Here is a 21,164-nt window from a genome sequence, read left to right as displayed (position 1 = left end):
CTTTTTTTGTGAATAATTGATAAAATTATATGTAATCGTCTTGTTCTATTTTTGTAATAAATGTATTTTTAATATATACCTGTGTTATGCCTATAAAGTCCATTATCCACAAATGTATCTTTTAAAGATGCAGTATCAGATCGATGCTGCATCCACCTAGGTGAATATCTTTTTTTTTTTCTAAATCCCGAACTTCTCTTTTAATGGGTTATTCATTTTTAATTTTATTTTTGACTGAACTTTTGCATTAAACCATCAGTGTGAACATCTGATGTCATTTCTACACGGCGAATAAAAACTGTGACACTTCATTACTTTCTTCCATGTTAATAAATATTGTTAGATAAAACCAATTAACAATACATTCAAATATTTGAAATAGTTTTATTAAATAATATCCAACTTCATAACATAAATTACCTTTATTAACACTGACTTCTGGAGATAATACAGACATGAAAGCGAGGTGCTTACAGAATAGTTGACTTATGTTCTTTGTGTGGTTTAGAAGATGCCAGTGCAGAGGCATTTCATTGTAATGTAGAAATAACTTTGCTGGTGGGCAGAGACCATAACAAACCAGAAAAGCCGATTGGGCCTCACGTTAACTTTGATATTGCAAAAATCTCCTTTACAAATTATATATGGAAGACTTAAGGAGAAATATGGAAGCTGCTGTTGTTGACTCGATTCAAGATGAAAATGATGAGTTTGTCAACCTGATCCTCCCATCACTGCTTAGTGAGGATTTGACTTGGAAAAAGTAGCCAACTAGTGAAGGCTGAAGAATCAACTCACAGTCTGCATATCTAAACAAGGTCAGTGTCTCACTTGGTGTTAAAGTGAGGATCAGAATGACATTAAAGGGAGAGTAAACTTTAAAACAAAGGCGTACGTACCCTCCCAGCAGCCTTCACTAACCCCCTCCAATCAAGTCTCTCGTTTTCAGATAAAACCTATTGACATCTATAAGGGTTCTGCCGCGCACATTCAGACATCAGGAAGAAGAAAACTGCAGTGGCTCCTCAATGCAAGAACTAGGAAATCCATGGGTCCCTTTTAAGCTATATATATATATATATATATATATATATATATATATATATAGACTGGTTAGGTTGTTTAAGACCTAATCTACAGATTATTTGGCCCTGTATGAACCACAGAACCCCTAACAATATCCAGTCAGATGAGCAAAAGACCCCATCCTTCTTATGTGGTCATCCTGGTCATCAACATCATCCTTTGGAGGTCTCGTATTCAGAGGTTTGGTATGTGTTCTGAACATCCATAGAATAAAGATCTAGCTGAAGTGTTTGGTACTATTATTGGAAATTTATATTTGGTACTTTTTTGTATATTTAGATGTTTATGGGAATGTGATCAGCTTGTTGTATATCTTATCAATGTGTGTTAATGTTTTAAAACGTATCTCTATGTATAATTTGTAATATTACATGTGTACAGTACATGCATCATCCATATATGATCTTTGTGTAGCACAGGGATTGTACTGCTCTCAGTGCAAATCTATCATTCTACTACAATCTTTAGGTGGCTTATCCTGTTACCGCAGCAGTTGCTCATGTTGTAGGTGTTAACTGTACAGAGCCCCTAGTAGTCACATAGAAGGTCTCACTAACCCACACTTCTCATGGTTTTCTCAGAAGAAACATCTGAAATGACAGATTTTAGATCTGTGCATGGCTGTTCGCTCACTGTGCGGTTAAATGAAATTATGGATGGACGAGCAGTCCTAGGTACACACAGTTTATGATTTACGCAGTTACTTGCCACACTATGGCCCTAATTAGCCATGTATATGAGGCCTAACAAAAAAAATTGAGATATAGTTTTACAAATACTCCTTATGTGAAGTACCAAGGCTCTAAGCCTCCTAGAAAGAACCTACCAAAGTTTAGCATGCTGAGGAGGAAGATTGGCACACACATGAAAAAAGATGCAATGTGTGTGTATGATGTGGTGTTTATGGGATATGTTATTCCTACCATAAATGGTTGTAGTTTTCTTAAGCAATACTCTTATTATGTTAAATGGCATCTTTAGATACAGAAATTGCTTAGCTAAGTTCTTTTATAAAGGAAATTCATCAGTAGAAACATGTGTTGCCCGCCATAGTTGACCCCCTTCTCAAACAGCTGATTGCCTGGCTGTCATGCATATCCTCTGACTTCAATAGTTTGAATCACTGGCCCACAATCAATATGCAGGCCAGCAGTTCTGGCCTTATTGGCTGTATACTTGTTTTGAGTCAGTGACGCAGAATAATGAGAGCGCTTAACAAATGTCTAAGCGTCCAAGGTAATTAAATGATAAAATTGATTTAAAGCAGAAGGCTTAATTTGGCTATGAAACAATTTTATCACAAAATTACCTTGGACTCTTGGACATTTGTTTGGCGCTCTCATTGGATTGTATGTGTGTTGATTCTCAACCTTGGGTCCTTTACCTTTTTGTTGAGGGTGGTCCCCTATTTTGTGAAGTGCTAGCAAACCTTAAAAAACCCAAATCTAGCACCATGTTCTTTTTCTTGTGTTTGCAGAATCTTTGGAGTTAAAGAATCAATATAACAACCAGGCAACTACCATTTCAGAAGTGGGCCACCAATGGCTACCCAGATGTTACTTTCAGGACGGGTTTCCTTTAACACAGCAGCATATGTAATGATGATGTGAAGGCACCAGTTTTTCAGTAATTAATCAACATTATAACTGTATTACATGGAAAGAAGTCATTTATCAAAGTCGTTTTGGACATTAAGTGTTTCAGTCATCACCCATTCAAGTGGGTTGGCACTCTGCCCAGTGCAGTCTAGGTTCACCAGAGCGAAGATGGATGAGTCACCGCCTGAACCATTCCGCTTGATTTCTGCATTCACAACAACTTGTGTGCTAATGTTTTTATTCAGCGCTTAAATGTCAGGGGCGGCCTCCAACGTCTCATTGAGGCTCGGTAAAAATTTTAATCTAGAAGGTAGATCCATAACAGAGTACTTGATTTTAAATCCCCCTCCGACGATGGAGCTGTCTGTCAAGAATTTTAACGTCATGACATTCCCTGAAACCAAGAAAAACACAGATTTAGGAGACGTGTGACTAAGAGCTTGTAATATTTTAACAATTCTGTTTGGGTTAAACTCTTTCTAAAATTACAAGTCAAGATGTTATCTCGTATTTTTTCTAGGAATCCGCCACAGCTCATGTGAAATTCCAGACTATGTAAAGGGTAAACTGTAACTCAATGTTAGGAAAAATAAACTGATCATGATTTTTTACTTGTAAAGGAAAAGTCCATTTTTAAAGGTCTTTTCCTTCTTCAACGATGCCAGATCAGCACGACACTGTTCATCTCACACAATGCTGCCACAATTCATCCACTCCAACAAGAGGTGGGTGCCTGTAACATTAGGTATATGGATCGGAGATGGCCTGGCTCATGATTGGATAAGATATCTCTGATCTGTATACTTGACATCATAGGCACCCTTCCCTTTGTCAGAGCCAATAAAGACTCAGAAGAAGAGAGAACTGCACTGGTGGCCAGATGTGTTATGGTAGCACATGTTCCCACAACACACAATAACACACTAATCATGGTGCAATGCCATTAAGTTTGAATGGTACACATCACAATATTAATTCATAATCAATAATAAAAGTGTATATCATAAAAAAAAAAAGGGTCATATCTTTTTTGTGCAATAAGCTGCATTGGAATGATGAGTCAAAAGGTGAAAGACTTGGCTATAGCAGGAGACAGCTTGTTCGTGAAGGGCTGGAGAGTGGTACAATAATGAGTGTCTGCAGGCAACAGTGAAGCATGGTGGAGGTTCCTTGAAAGTTTGGGGCTGCACCTCTGCAAATGGAGTTGGAGATTTGGTCAGGATCAATGGTATCCTCAATGCAGCGAAATACAGGCAGATACTTATCCATCATGCCATACCATCAGGGAGGTGTGTGATTGGCTGAAAATTAATTCTGCAGCAGGACAACAACCCCAAACATACAGCCAATGTAATTAAGAACTATCTTCAGTGTAAAGAAGAACAAGGAGTCCTGGAAGTAATGGTTTGGCCCCCACAGAGCCCTGATCTGAACATCATTGATGTCTGGGGTTACATGAAGAGACAGAAGGATTTGAGTCAGCCTACATCCACAGAAGATCTGTGGTTAGTTCTCCAAGATGGTTGGGAAAACCTACCTACTGAGTGCCTTCAAAAACTGTGTGCAAATGTATGGATTTTTGATAATTGATGCTGTTTTGAAGGCAAAGGGTAGTCACACCAAATGTTGATTGATATGGACTTCTCTTCAGTTCATTTACTTTTTGTTTTACTAATTTTGTTAATTGATAAAAATAAACTATTAACACTTCTATTTCTGAAAGCTTTCTTAATTTACAGCATTTTATCACACCTGCCTAAAACTTTTATATTTAATTTTTATATATATATACACACACAGTGGGTATAGAAAATAATCTCTTTAAAATAATCACATTTTGTTGCTTTGCATTTTATTTACTAGTGCAACTTATAACATCCAAGAGAAAGATACAACACCCACATGTCAGAAAAGATCAAAAATCAAAAACAGAATCACCGAGTTGGAAAAAGGATCACCCCCTTGTGTCAATATTTTGTTGGATCACATTTTGCTTTAATTACAGCCTTTAAGCTGGATACACACTATACAATTCTCTGTAGATTTTTTCCTTCAGATTTACCAAAACCATATAATATGAGGTCAAACCTTAAGAGTTTCAATTTGTATGCAATCAGGTAGGCCCTTGCACTACGTGTCTTTGGTAAATCTAAAGGAAATCAGACAACAAAAGTTGTATAGTGTGTATGGGGTCTTAGTCTGTTGGGATATGTCTCTACTAACTTTGTACATCTAGAGCAAATATGAAGAGGGAGACAGAGCTCTCTCTAGTAAAAAACGTGATTTTGGGGGGAGATGGTGTGTCTGTTTACGGTGAGCCAATACAACAATAGTTAATATAAAAATATAAATTTTATTGAAAACATATTAAAATATACATTACAAAAATTGCAATCAAACGTCAAAATATGACCATGCAATAACTTGTGTTCAGAAATCAATTGTGATCAGCCAGCCAACATGTTTCGCATATATTTTGCTTCGTCAGGGCATTAAGGACTTTACAGATTTCATCTAAATTGCATACAAGATATGAATTATTATTGTGATTATAGATACATTTGACAAGAAACAGATAAAGAACATAATAAATAATATGATGGCAAGAAATGAAAAATTAATACCAGATAATATATCTGTGCTCACCTAGTCTATTGCAAAATGAGAGGACAACTGAGAAGCCACCTCCACAACCAAATGCCCCCTAATAAGTCACCCGGAGCAAAGAAAACCCATGGGTGCCAGATCCCGATGGGCAATGCCGATAGGGGAACTGGACCGTACAGAATATCAGGCAGAGGTCTGGCATTTGGTTGTGGAGGTGGCTGCTCAGTTGTCCTCTCGTTTTGCAATAGACTAGGTGAGCACAGTTATATTATCTGGTATTTATTTTTCATTTCTTGCCATCATATTATTTATTATGTTCTTTATCTGTTTCTTGTCAAATGTATCTATAATCACAATAATAATTCATATATTGTATGCAATTTAGATGAAATCTGTGATGTCCTTTATGACCTGATGAAGCAAAATATATGCGAAACATGTTGGCTGGCTGATCACAATTGATTTCTGAACACAAGTTATTGCATGGTCATATTTTGATGTTTGATTGCAATTTTTGTAATGTATATTTTAATATGTTTTCAATAAAATTTATATTTTTATATTAACTATTGTTGTATTGGCTCACCGTAAACAGACACACCATCTCCCCCCAAAAATCTCGTTTTTTACTAGAGAGAGCTCTGTCTCCCTCTTCATATTTGCTTTGCTATTTTAGGGATTGGGAGTCCTGTCTCTGTTTCTTCTGAAATTTAGTCCAACCATTCACTCTTATGCCCCGTACACATGGTTGGACTTTGTTCGGACATTCTGACAACAAAATCCTAGAATTTTTTCCGACATATGTTGGCTCAAACTTGTCTTGCATACACATGGTCACACAAAGTTGTCGGAAAATCCGATCGTTCTGAACGCGGTGACGTAAAACACGTACGTCGGGACTATAAACGGGGCAGTGGCCAATAGCTTTCATCTCTTTATTTATTCTGAGCATGCGTGGCACTTTGTCCGTCGGATTTGTGTACACACGATCAGAATTTCCGACAACGGATTTTGTTGTCGGAAAATTTTATCTCCTGCTCTCCAACTTTGTGTGTCGGAAAATCCGATGGAAAATGTCCGATGGAGCCCACACACGGTCGGAATTTCCGACAACACGCTCCGATCGGACATTTTCCATCGGAAAATCCGACCGTGTGTACGGGGCATTATAGTCGCTATTTTGTACATCTAGACTTTGCAATATTTGCCCACTCTTCTTTGCAGAACTGCGTAAGTTCAGTTAAATTTGATGGTGACCATTTGTGGACTGCAGTCCTTGAGTCATTCCACAAACTTTCAATAGGGTTTAAAGGGGTTGTAAACCCTTGTGTTTTTCACCTTAATGCATCCTATGCATTAAGGTGAAAAAACACTTGGCAGTGACCGCCCCCCCGGCCCCCTCGTTTTCTTACCTGAACCCCGTATTTCCCTTGGCAGAGACGCGCTGTCCCTCTCTGCAAAGGGTCCCGGCTCTTGATTGGATAGATTGATAGCAGCGCAGCCATTGGTTCCCGCTGCTGTCAATCAAATCCAATGACACGGGCGCTGGGGGGGCGGGGCAGAGTCCTGCATTCGTGTCTATGGATGCAAATGCTTGACTCGGGAGCGCTCCAGCAAGGTAACCCCCTCGGGAGAGAGCTTCTCCTAGGAGGTTATCTGATGCGGGGAGGAGCCACGAGAGCTGCCGGGGGACCCCAGAAGACGCGCTTTGGGGGCCACTCTGTATAAGTATAAGTATAATATGTTTGTTATTTAAAAAAAATAAAAAAGAGGGTTTGCAATCACTTTAAGTCTGGGCTCTGACTAAGCCATGCAAGCACATTCACCTTTTTCTCCTTCAACCACTGTGTGGTGATTTTTGCTGTGTACTTTGGGTCATTGTCATGTTGGAAGGTAAACCTTCTTCCCATTGACAACTTTATGGCAGAGGGCAGAAAATGTTCCTGAATAATTTGATGGTATTTTGTCCCATCCATTTCCATCTATCCTGACAAGTGCTCCAGTCTCTGCTGCAGAGAAACACCTCCATAACAGGATATTACCACCTCCATGCTTTACTGTAGGAATGGTGTTATTTGGATGGTGAGCTCTATTGGATTTCTGCCAGACATATCGTTTGGTGTTGAGGCCAAATAATTAAATTTTAGTCTCATCTGACCATAACACCTTTTTCAATGTGGCCTCAGAATCTTCAAGGTGCGTTTAAGGTGGTCAGATGAGACTAAAAGGTGAATGTGCTTGTATGGCCTAGTCAGAGCCCAGACTTAAACTCCATTGAAAATCTTGGAATGACTTGAAGACTGCAGTCCACAAACGGTCACCATCAAATTGAACTGAACTTGAGAAGTTCTGCAAAGAAGAGTGGGCAAATATTGCAAAGTTAGTAGAGACATATCCCAACAGACTAAAGGCTGCAATTAAAGAAAAAGGTGGTCCAACAAAATACTGACATATGGGGGTGATCCTTTTTCCAACTCAGTAACTCTGTTTTGTTTTTTTCTGACATGTTGGTGTTGTATCTTTCACTTGGATGTTATAAGTTGCACTAATAAATACAGCTGGATAAAATAAAAACTGTGTCTGTCTTCATATCAGGCTGCAAAGCAACAAAATGTGATTATTTTAAAGGGGGGTCATTCTTTTCTATACCCACTGTATATATCCAGCTCTACCTTATTCAGTGGCTGTCAGAAGCAGGGGACACAATCCCTCTGCTTCCTTCTCACATCACAGCCATTTCCTTCTACAGTTTTCAGATCAGATAAATATAAATTTTCCTTCTTTAAAGTATAACTCCATGGATCATGGACATACCATGCCACCTAAAAATGAGATTTCGGGCACACTACTATAAAAGGGGTGTTTCCACATAATATGGACTAAATGAAGAATCTAATAAGTAGGTTAGGACTTTGTCAAAACTGCTGCCACATGTAGACAGAGCTGGAAACTCAAGCCCAACGATTTCACATCCAGAGTCTCAGAGCTATGAACAAATGTTGGGTGGATTAACGCTTCAGCACATACTAAAAACAATTCTATACATTTTGGGTGGTCTAAAGCAGAATCTCAGGCAGACATATAAAAACACACCATGCATAAAACTAGAATACCAATTTTGGGTGGTCTGGGCCATTAAAGCGGAACTCCAGGCAGAAAAATAAAACACAGTTTAACCACTTGCCGACCAGCCACCATCATTATACTGCGGCAGGTCGGCTTGTTCCTGCAAATCGCCATAGGTGTAAATCGGCACCTTTAAGGGCGATAACAGGCGTGCGCCTGCTGCACGCCGGGGGAGCCTGATGCGTGTGGCCAGCGGCCGAGATGTCCGCCAGCCCCCTGCTATCGAGGGCACTGTAAACAGACAGATCCCCGTTCTGACAGGGGAGGAGAGACAGATCTGCTGTTCCTAATGATTAGGAACAGCAATATGTCTCCTCCTCCAGCCAGTCCCCTCCCCCCCACAGTTAGAAACAAACATGAGGGAACACATTTAATCCCTTGATCGCCCCCTAGTGTTAACCCCTTACCTGCCAGTGACATTTACACAGTAATCAGTGCATTTTTTTGTCCGCCGTAATGTCGCAGTCCTGCTAAAAATCGCAGATTGTCGCCATTACTAGTAAAAAAAATAAAAATCTATCCCCTATTTTGGAGATGCTATAACTTTTACGCTAGCCATCAATATACGCTTATTGCGATTTTTTTACCAAAAATATGTAGAAGAATATATATCGGCCTAAACTGATGAAGAAATTTCTTTTTTTACTTTTTTTTTGGATATTTATTATAGCAAAAAGTAAAAAATATAGTTTTTTTTTTTTTTTTTTTTTAAATGTTGCTCTTTTTTTGTTTATAGCGCAAAAAAATAAAAAATGCAAGGTGATCAAATACCACCAAAAGAAAGCTCTATTTGTGGGAAAAAAAGTATGTCAATTTTGTTTGAGTACAACGTCGCACGGCCGCACAATTAACAGTTAAAGCCACACAGTGCCGTATCGCAAAAAATGCCCTGGTCATTAAGGGGGAAAATCTTCCGGTCTGTAAGTGGTTAAACAGTTAAGAATTCAGTTAAAAAAATAAAGGTATTATATGCAAATAGTGCAAGTACATGAATTTGTCTTGGCATTAACGTTTAATAATTCCCTGCACAGTAGCAATCCAGCTGGAGATGGAGGGGTAACACTAATGGCTAGCCAAACTCTGCTGTATACACGTGCTGAAAAGGGAATATGCTGACTGGAGGAGAGAGCAGTGTGAAAACAAGGACAACCTTATCAGTCTGCTGCTGCTCCTTCACTGTCCAATCAGCAGACTGGAATGTGCTTTGACTATGCAGTGCAGATGCTGCAGTAGAGATGAATGATCTGGTTAACAAAAGGGTTCAGTAGGCTACACATGTGAAAGGACATTAGGTTTGAGAAGAGTAAAAGAAAAATCTCTGTCTGAAATATGTTACCTAATTGCATAAATATTTTTTTTTGTAATACAGGGTGGAAAATGGGTCAGATAAAAACCCTGCAGATTAAGGGGTTGATTTACTAAAGGCAAAAAGACTGTGCACTTTGAAAAGTGCAGTTGCTCCACAGCTTAGTAAATGAGGTAAGGCTTCATGTTACAACGAGTACCCAATCACATGCAAGGGAAAATAAAAAAACTGCATTTTTGCTTACACATGATTGGATGATGGAAATCAGCAGAGCTTCTGCTCATTTACTAAGCCCTGGAGCAACTGCATTTTGCAAAGAGCACAGTCTATTTGCTTTTAGTAAATCAACCCCTATGTGTTGTATAATGTAGGCCTTAACATTTATATATAGCGATATTCCGATACTTACCTGTACTGATGATGTCATCTGGAAGCATGTCACCACAAAACCTGTAAAAACAAGAATAGTTTACTTTCATCTATAAAATTTACAGTTAAATACATAAATGGAAGAAAAAAACAAAGCCAGTTTAATATATTTCTAGTTATGATAGTATTATTAATAATTAATATTATGTAATATTTTCTACTATTTATAGAATGGAATCTAAAAGCATTCCTGAATCTCTGACCTGGAGCCAATCAGAGAACAGTACAATGAATAAATAAAACTGTAGCCATTGAAAATTGTAGGCATTGTGAATGGCAAGCAATTTAAAATTGTATTTTCCTAACTTTTATTAAAGGATGGATTCACCTCTTGGTACATGTTACACGTTATATTAAGGGTGTAACATGTAACATGCTTTCATTATATTACTATGTGAACATTGCACACTACAACTGCCAAAATGACCTGACTAATGTGTATAATTATAGCACGGATTTGACCCGATGACTAGACCTGATCATAATACAATTCTGCTAAATTCTACATACTCATAGAATACTGATGCTCAGACTGCTGGTCACGATCTTTATATATTAGAGGAAAAGTGTGTCACCGGCGCAAATAACACAAATGTATAGTGCGTGACTATTACAAAATATTAGAAATGTCAGATCTGCTGCAGTTATAAATCCCCTACCAGTATTGGGGGGTAAGTAACATTGCAATAAAAGTGTAGCTGCGCTGATCCTAAAAGTGCTCATATATCTTTACCACGAAACCGTAAACAAATTATAACTGTGATTCATAAACAAATACATTCAATCATCAAAACTATATATGTATATATATATCTATATATATATATAGATATGTATATATCTATATCTATCTAGATATAGATATAGATAGATATAGATATATATCTATATCTCTATATAGATATATATCTATATCTATATAGAGATATAGATATATATATATTTATATAGATAGTGGAAAATGTTGAGAAATAAACCATGTGTTTAACAATAGTCCCAATAATCCTCTTCACAAGCTGATTGTTCGAATCCCACGTGGACACAAATTCACATCCGTGATTTAAGAAACTTTTTCACCAATTTGTGAAACACCACCACCTTCTGAAATGGACCTCACCAGAAACCAGTAAAAATTTTGTCATTGGCTTATACTGGGTTAACCACTACACTCTTATGGATAAGTCTGGGGTTTTCCAAATAAGTTGCCAATAGCTACTCCTTACCCCTCCACATTAGTCTTGATATCTCATAAAAAACAGAAATCCATAATTGCACAAAATGTTTAAAAATGTATTAATTAAATCAATAAGGTAAATAAATAAAATGTGCAGTCACAAATCTGGTGTCTTCAGATCGGCACTAAGTCTTTCCAGCAGTGTGTTTTTGGGGCTAACTCACCCAGAAGCCTCTATGCCTTTCGCATACAATCATGCGTCATCAGCAGCTTCCTGACGATGCATGATTGTATGCGAAAAGAGTAGAGGCTTCTGGGTAAACGGCGACATCACTTCCTGAGCTAACCCGCACCAGATCGAGGCTTGGACCGCACGCTGATCCTGGGAGACAAAGCGGCGTGGAAAGACTTAGTGCCGGTCTAAAGGCACCAGATTTGTGAGTGCACATTTTATATATTTACTTTATTGTTTTAAATAAGAGTGGAGTGGTTAACCCAGTATAAACCAAAGGCAAAATGTTTACTGGTTTCTGGTGAGTATCCATTTCAGAAGGTGGTGGTGTTTCACGAATTGGTGAAAAGTTTCTTAAATCACGGATGTGAATTTGTACACGTGGGATTCGAACAATCAGCTTGTGAAAAGGATTATTGGGACTATTGTTAAACACATGGTTTATTTCTGAACATTTTCCACTAAATATTAATATTTTCCACTATATATATATATATATATATAGTTTTGATGATTGAATTTATTTGTTTATGAATCACAGTTATAATTTGTTCACGGTTTTGTGGTAAAGATATATGATCATTATATAATTCAATTTCTTTTTGGAAAAAAATTAAACATTTTTTTTTTACCATGACCTGGGTGCTTATGATACAGTTTAGGTACACTCTGTACAGATGTGGCGCATTGTGTCCACAACATAACTTGTATATAAACAAAGTCATTTCACTGACCTCTAGTGTATTTATTATTATTATACAGGATTTATATAGCGCCAACAGTTTGCGTAGCACTTTACAACATGAGGGAAGACGGTTACAGTTACAATACAATTTAATACATATTTTATAATAATTCAAATTTATATATATTTTTTTTCAGTTTTTGTCCATTTGTATGAAAGGTTAGGGTTTTTCTGCAAAGAAAAATATGTAAAAAATGGGAAGAAAAACATAATTTGAAAAAGTACATAAATGAGACAGGTCACCGTCTCACCCCTGGTGTGGGGTGGGGGATCCTGGAGTCAAAGCAGCCTAGGAAAAAATGCATGGGTTGAATTTCGAAAGAATCTTCTTTGGAAAAATTTATCTAAGTATTTTTGTTCGTATTTCGCACATAATGCCGCTTACACACGAGCGGACTTTACGGCAGACTTGGTCCGGCGGACGGCAGTCCGTCGGATAATTCGATCGTGTGTGGGCTCCAGCAGACTTTTTTTTCCCAAAAGTTCGACGGACCTAGAAATCAAACATGTTTCAAATCTTTCCGATGGACTCCAGTCCGGTCAAAAAGTCAGCTCGTCTGTATGCTAGTCCGACAGACAAAAACCGACGCTAGGGCAGCTATTGGCTACTGGCTATGAACTGCCTTGTTTTAGTCCGGTCGTACGTCATCACGTAGGAATCCGTCAGACTTTGGTTGATTGTGTGTAGGCAAGTCCGTTCATTCGGAAAGTCCGTCGGAAAGTCTGTCGAAAAGTCCGACGGACCAAGTCTGCCATGAAGTGTGCTCGTGTGTATGCGGCATTAGTGGGCTGCAGCAACAGCCGGTTTTCGTGTGGCAATCAAATTTGAGTAATCAGACATGTTGGAAATTTTTTGAAAAATGAATGATTTTCTAATCAATGATGGGAGAATCGTGCGAGAAATGTAATCAAAAAAGAAATGCGCATGTGCAACAAAAGAAAATTCCTGGAAAGAAAAGATTCCCAGCCATGAAAATTCTTTTCTGTAGCAAAATGAGGTGAAATTGAAGGCTTGGTTGGCCGAATTTCAAAATCAATGGTGGCACCATCACAAAACGCACAAATTTTCTGATTTTAAAAAGAAAATTATTTCGAAATTCGATCAAATATGGCTAGCCTAAGGTAAGAGATACCAAAATAAAGGGACTCCAAAGGGAAACACACAGCTGTGTAACTAAGATAGTTACACTGCTGTGTGTTTCCCTTTGGAGTCCCTTTACTTCAGTATCTCTTACCTTAGTCCAATTTTTCCTAGGGTTTTTCTGCTCCTCAATTTCTGACATCATGTTCCTAGCTAAAGAGGGGCCAAGGGGCACAAAACTGGTCGAGAATAGTTGGATCTTCCCCAACCCTTAGGAGCCATTTAAAAACCACTGCATCCTCAACAAAGCTAAAATAGCAAATTCAGCTTTTGCTCATTACTATTCATTTGGGCCTTGGGCAGCAAGATAGTTGAACATAGACATGTGGTCACAATGCAATTGTATTGATTTACTAAGGCCCCTTTCACACAAATATTTTCCGATAGAGAAGAATGGTTCAGATCAGGTTCAGATCAGGTCTGCCTGAAATATGGAGAGGCGAACCTGATCAGAACCTCCATTCTTTTCTGTGGTACAGTATGTGTAAACGGACATGTGTCCAATCCACCGAAACGAGACAAATGGGAATCTGTTTCCCTTCTGTCCAGCGGATCGGATGGCAGTCGGGTATAAACAGACACGCGGTCTATTTACATCTGGCTGCCCATAGAGGAGAGCGGTCTGCTTATGCAGAGCTGACACGGACCTGTCATCCGCCTGCTCAGGGGGGATCAGTGGAGAGATCCCTTGCTGGGATCGCAGCCGCAGTCCGCCCCATGTAAAAGGGGCCTTAAACTGGAGAGTGCAAAATCTAGTGCAGCTATGCATGGTAGTCAACCTGCTTCTAACTTCAGCTTGTTCAATTAAGCTTTGACAAAAAAAAAAAAAAAACTGGAAGCTGATTGGTTTCTTGCAAAGCTGTACCAGATTTTGCACTCTCCAGTTTTAGTAAATGAACCCCCCAGTACATTACAGAACACAGCACAATGTTGGCAATGGAAGTGAATAAAATATGATTTGAGATGAGGTTAAACGCTGTTCAGATTGGTGACTTTCTGAATGATTGTCTCCATGTAATACAGTCTTATTATGCTCTATATAGATACAGAACATAACATTACGAACATGGTCTTACCACTGGGTATGATCATAGGAAAAGCTGGCCATACACAATTTTAATTTTGTTCGAATGTTAGTATGGAAATTCTGAAAAAAATCCTTTGTCAGAACGTTCTTTTTTGCCATCATTAAGTCAACTAATTTTATATGAAATTTTTTTATATGAAAAAACTACTTGGGATAAAATCCCAGATGTATGAAAAAGGTTTCATTGCAATAAGGCTCCATTCACACCGGACGTTAAAATAACGTTATAAAAACGCCAGTAACTTTGCAGTGAGTCTTTTAACGTTTTCTAATGTTTTTGCAATAGCGTTTATTAGCGTTTCTTTAGCATTTTTCCACGTTAGCTTTTTTTAGCTTTTTTTTTTTTTTTTTTCAATAGATTAAAAACGTTAAACGTTATGAGCGTTTTTGTGGTCAGAAAAACAACTTCTGAATGCAATTTTATGGCGTTCAGAAAACAGCCCATAAACTCCACTACTGATAAAAGTTCAAATGCGTCCATGTGTGCATGGACACATAGGATAACATAGAGGGGAGTTTATGGGCTGTTAAAAAAAACGCCCAAACTCCAAAAAACGGCCGTTTATGATCTCCAGTGTGCATGGAGCCTATGTATGATTTCTCCTGAACAAAAACCACATTCCCAGATAGAATTTTATTTCCATTTGACCCGACTAACCATTAAAAATTCAAACAAACTTTCCGAAAATGAAAACTTTCTAATGACATTCTGCTGGTGTATGGCCACCTTAAGTATCTGTTATATTCAAAACCGACATAGAACAAAACTGACCCATCATAGATTAGTTATAACTCACCGTCCCGCTAAACCGTGAACATCGTCATAGCTGTCGTAAACCTCTAAGTAGTCAGACAGACAGTCCATGTCCTCCTCAATGTCCATTTCTAAAAATTGCAGAAAAATCCTCTGGCCAACCTGAAGACGGATATGCCAGTAGCAGATCTGTTCATTCTCATATTCATTCGGATATCCTGGAGACTTAAATATCCTTTCTGGCTCAGTAAATATTCCTCCGCACTCCTTCGCTGAAATGTAGGAAATTCATGAATCAGAAGGAACCTGTCTTCACAAGAAACCTGTACTACTATTTCCAATCTGATTCTTACGTTGCTAGCTGTGTTATGTCATGCTGATCCCCTGGCTTCACTGAGTCAAGAGAAAGTATAACGCATTTTTGGGTAAGTGTCTATTTTGGATTCTTATTGTGGTGGTTCCTTTAGAAGTAGTTCTTTGGGGCTTCGCATTTTTGCATACTTGCTCAGCAATACTGGTGGTAATGTAGTTAAAGCTTCCACTCTTCTTTCTCCTCCTCTCCCCTCCTCTGCCATCTTGCCATCTTTGTAATATTTTATTTAAATTTTTTTTTTTTGGGGGTGGGGGTGGGGGGTGGAGTAGTTACCTAGTTTTGTCTGATACCTGCCCCACTCCTGCTTGGATCGCTTTTTCATCTCGGGTACTACAGGACCTTGTACAAAAGGACTAGATGGTACAATAGGACCTCATAGCCATATATATACTATAATAAAACGTACCTGTAGGTACTGTAAATATCTCCTAAACTTGCACAGTTTAGGAAATATTTACTATATACAATGCCACTGATGTCGTCGGCGCATGTGCACTGAAGGAACGGCCTGCTCGTGCCGCTTCTTCAGGGCCGTGTCATGACCGGCGGCTCCCACACACATGCGCGGGGTTGACGTCATCGCGGCCCCGGCCAATCACATCGCTGGAGCCCCCGCGAACCCGGAGGTAACTCCGGGAAAGATGTCGGCCCTGTCAGCGGTGTGCCGTCACCAATCAGGGCATAGTTCTAAGGTATGTATTTCATAATGAGCCAGTATGCGATGCATACTAGCTCATTATGCCTTTGTCCTGCAGGTTTGTTTTTTGGGGGGATTTTTTTTTGGAGGTTTACAACCTCTTTAAAGTGGTTGTAAACCCTAGGACAAAAAAAAAAAAAACCTGCAAGACAAAGGCATAATGAGCCAGTATGTATAGCATACTGGCTCATTATGAAATACTTACCTGAGATCCAAGCCCCTGCAGCCATCCTTGTACACCTCTCCGGCGGCCAACATCGCTCCCGGAGTTACTTCCGGGTATCGCGGGCTCCGGTGCTGTGATTGGCTGGAGCTGCGATGACATCACTCCCGCACATGCCCGCGGGTGCCGCCGGTACTGGCACACTTACTGAAGCAACGGCACGTATGTATATACAGGGGATATCTTCTAAACCGTTCAGGTTTAGGAGATATCCTGGGTAGCTACAGGTAAGCCTTATTATGGGCTTACCTGTAGCAATAAGTGTGTTGTAAGGGTTTACAACCACTTTAAATAATGGTTAGGTAGTAGTGGGGTGGGAAGGGGCTCCTATCCTAATAGCTATGAGGTAGATTAGAAGGAAGGCAAATAATATGGAAGGACACTAAAATGCACACTCAGCCAAGGTTCAGAGTAAATAATTTCATCCATTTTTAGCTAATGGGCATCCTACGTGGAAGTATTTGAAATACAAACTGTACTGCCTATAACTATCGGTCATAATGTTCCTCCATGTTCTAACTTGTCTTACAAATACTGTATCAGTTGTTACGCAACAGCCTGAAAAGATGGACTGTAAGATATATACTTCTTACCATGTGGATTGTAGCAGTAGGCATCCCATCTTTCAGTTTTGTTTAACCGGAAGCCATAATCTATAATGCCTTTCTTTCCAAATCCACAGTTAAATGTAGGTTTTACTATTGGATAACCAACTCTTCCTTTGTGAAGCCACCCAGCAGCACATACATGGAACCCTATAGACCGTGAAAAATGAGAAAGACCAGAAAAAAGGTTTGAGTAAGTAAGAGCAACTTTCTATAAGTAAAGATAGTAAATGGGTAAAATTGACATTTAAAGAGACCCTGTTGATAAAATTAACACCATTACTAGGGGAAATATACCAAGCAAATTATATCCCACTATTAAATGAGATTAAAATAGAACTTAAAAAAATTGCCATTAGACCTCTTTCTTGTATCGGACGAATAAACATTGAAAAGATGGTAATACTACCAAAAATCTTGTACAAATTTCAGATGTTGCCAGTAGCAATACCCCATAGACATACTTTAGAACAATAAAGTCAATGTTCTTTGGGCACTTTCACACCGGGGCGGGCGGGCGGGCGTCAGCGGTAAAGCACTGCTATTTTTAGCGTCGCTTTACCATCATTTTTGCGGTGCTTTTCGCCCACTAGCGGGGTGCTTTTAACCTTTTTAACCGCTTTTAAGCTAAAGTGTCCCTGCCCATTGATTTCAATAGGCAGGGGAGCTTTGGGAGCGGTGTATACACCGCTCCTAAAGTGCCTTCAAGATGCAGCTTGAAGAACTTTTTTTAGCGTCCTGCCAGCGCAGCGCAACGCTCCAGTGTGAACACACTCGGACTTTTACACTGGAGTGACAGGAGAGGCGCTTTACAGGCGCTTTGCTATGTGCTATTTTTAGCGTTATAGTGCCTGTAAAGCGCCTCAGTGTGAAAGTAGCCTTAAAGTGGACTTTCAGTTACTTTGGATAGTAAAACATTTTTTTTCTGCCAGTAAATACCTTATACAGCCCACTTCCTGTTTCCTGTCTGGTAAAAAGCCTAGACTTATGACATCATGCACAGCTCTCTCTCTCTCACTCTTGTGAGAGTTTGCCAGGAAGGGAGGGGGGATAAATCGTAAGAGGGCCAATGAGAGTTGCAGGGCTGCAGAGCTGGAGGTGTGACTCTGTGTGTCTGTGTAAATCCAGGAAGTGAACAGGCAACAGCTTCAGCTGCCCACAGTTAAAATGGTTGCAGCCAGACTCAGTGGAGGGAGATTTCTGCAGCATATTTAGCAAGTACAGAATCACAGTATATATAAAATAATATGCAAAGTGGTTGGAGGGAAGCTTCAGAATGGCAAACATGTTTTTATTACAAATTATGTGAGCAGACTGCAGTTCCTCTTTAAGGTTCATATGGCAAAACAAGAAATTGAGAATACAGTACTCAGTATTAAGCAAAGATAAAATACACAGGGGGTTTAGCTGCACTAGACATTAAAAAGATACTATGATGCATAGCTTCCAACTGTCCCTGATTTGGAGCAATGTCCCTCTGTTCCTCGTTCCTCCTCATTTGTACCTCAGTTTGGTCTGATCTATATTGATGTATAGAAAATGCACTTTTTATCTATCAAAAAGTGTTTTCCAGCACTAAACCTTTCATCTGATTTCTAAATTGCTGCATTTGTAAATTCCAAAAGCCAATATAAAGGAATAGTAGTGGTAAAAAAAGCACTTGTGGGTTTAACCAATCTTGTTGGTCTGTACAATTCTCCTTTAAGGGGGTGTGGCAAGGGGTGTGTCCTATGCCTGCATACTTTTGCTGATCGGTGTCCCTCATTCCCATCTCAAAAAGTTGGGAGGTATGTATGATACAGTAATATTAGCACGAATGGTAGAATGGACTAAGATAAACAGTGACAAAAGGTGAGTGAAGATTGAGAATACATTAAGAAAGTAAGGCACAATTGAATAATAATATTTGGATTCAACCTATATGGTATAGAACATTGGATGTAGATACACATGAATTGACTACAAATGTATTTAAGATATGGGATAAAACACACAGGCAAGCGAAATGGGAATACAACTCACCACTAATTTCACTAACAGGAACAATCCCCCCCCCCCCCCCGGGCAATGGGGCACAATTTGGATTAAAAACACACAGTTGAAAGATATAATAAAAAAATGAAATATTTGTCCATACCAGTAATTAAAACACAAGGGGGGTCGGAGGACATTGAATGAATGGAGGTATTTACAGCCAAAGAATTTTGTATCAACACGACCACAACCAATTAGATCTTCTGAAGAAGATCTAAACCCACTTGAACACCTTTGTAATTCACAGGAGATTTATATATACGGTATATATATCTGTGTATATATATATCTATATATCTATATAGATATATATATATATCTATATATATATATAGATATATATATATATCTATATATAAAGCTATATATACACACAGGAGATGTATAGCAGAGATTTATAAAATACTCATGGGCTTGGCAGAGCCGAAAATCCCTCCATTCATTGAAAAATGGGAAAGGGAATTGGGAACACGTTTAGAAGAACGACAAATAAGTAAACTACTCTGAGAAGAGTACAAAGTTCTGCTGTAGACATAAATACAATCAAAATGAACTATAAATGTTTGTGGAGATGGTATATGACACCTGAGAAAGCACAAAAATATCCACCAGAGAAATCTCCACTGAGCTGGAGAGGCTGTAACATGAGGGGCACTATGACCCATTTATGATGGGAATGCCCTAAAATGCAAGAGTACTGGCAAGAAGTGGAGCAATATAGAAGTATAGAGGTATAGAGTTACCAGATGATCCGTGGAGTTGCCTATTCCATAATACCAATAAAATGATACAACAATACAGGAGTCCAGGGCTGCCATTTTTGCTGAATACTGCAAAAGGAGTAATTAAAAAAAATTGTCTAGACCCAGAAAGACCCTCAATAAGAGAGTGGTTCAAAAGAGTTAAGTATATATATATATATAATATGGAGTACCTATGTAGCAGAGAAGAGGATAGGATAGAAAAATTCACCGGAATATGGGAAAGGTGGATGGATTTCAAGAAAACTAGTAAATATGTGGAAATATGTGTAGAGTAGGAGATGAGTGGGAAGGGAGAGTTGGGCACAGGAGTGGGAGGGGAGAGGAGGTGTTGCGGGGGGGGGGGATAGGGGAAAATGGTAACATGTTTTGATATTTGTGACTTTTCCATCTTTTTAAGTATTTTTGTATTGTAAATACAATAAATAAATATTGTATTGTAAATACAATAATAAATAAATAAATAACATGTAAATATAAAAAAAAAATAAAAGAAATAAAAAAAAACTGCATCAGAAGAGTTAAGGGTCACTGTCTACTTTTGAACATGGGGATCTTTTTTGGGCAAAAGCCATGTTCCCATTAGGGTACTGCACTGTTATGACATATTAACAATAAAATCACAAAAAAAAAGTGAGGCTTTATTTTTAATGGCTGCGATGTTCTCTAAGAACCCACAGAACCGGGGAATTAAAGCTGAATTGCAAAGTTACATTGGTCCAGCTTAGTAGATATTCTGAACCTGGCTGATTCTTGTGGAGAATCACGGTAGTAGCCGCTCCAACTACAGTGTTTGTTGGCGTCCTCCAGACCCGGTATCGTGCAACTGCCCTACTGCATATTGACTACAGGGGGCGACCCCGGGCACGTGAATGCCTTGCATTTTTTTATAATGAATGTCAATAGTGTCACAGGGACAGGAAGTGACATGAATGTCAATGATGTCACATGGACAGTAAATGAGGAAAAAGTGTATGTGTTACCTCTAGCACCAGTTTACTAGTCTATTTAGAAAAAATAAAATCACCATCAGCGCTATTTTATACATGAGGCCCACTTTGCCTTTATGCTTTGTTCAGGGGGATTGGGAAGAAGATATAATGACCTTCATTATCTTTAATAGTATGCAATTAGCTGTGATGTTGCGTAATATTTCTAGGATCAAACAACATGCCTGGTGCTAGTA

General features: G+C 38.8%; 1 protein-coding gene across 1 annotated transcript in view; it reads right to left on the bottom strand.

Annotated features, from left to right (window-relative positions):
• Window positions 1–364: 364 nt before the first annotated feature.
• TNFAIP6 (TNF alpha induced protein 6) overlaps window positions 365–21,164 on the bottom strand; it is a 75,361-nt gene continuing 54,561 nt past the window's right edge. The window contains exons 3-6 of the mRNA XM_073634188.1: window positions 17,172–17,333; window positions 15,329–15,557; window positions 10,133–10,173; window positions 365–3,078 (exon numbers count right to left, since the gene is read on the bottom strand). Coding sequence (XP_073490289.1) covers window positions 2,933–3,078; window positions 10,133–10,173; window positions 15,329–15,557; window positions 17,172–17,333 — 578 coding nt within the window. The 3' untranslated portion in view covers window positions 365–2,932. The remainder of the gene's footprint in view (window positions 3,079–10,132; window positions 10,174–15,328; window positions 15,558–17,171; window positions 17,334–21,164) is intronic.

The sequence above is a fragment of the Aquarana catesbeiana genome, linkage group LG06, assembly GCF_042186555.1.
Source record: "Aquarana catesbeiana isolate 2022-GZ linkage group LG06, ASM4218655v1, whole genome shotgun sequence".
Lineage (NCBI taxonomy): Eukaryota > Metazoa > Chordata > Amphibia > Anura > Ranidae > Aquarana > Aquarana catesbeiana.
The sequence above is the reverse complement of the archived record's forward strand: the minus strand, read 5'-3'. Positions and strand labels throughout refer to the sequence as shown.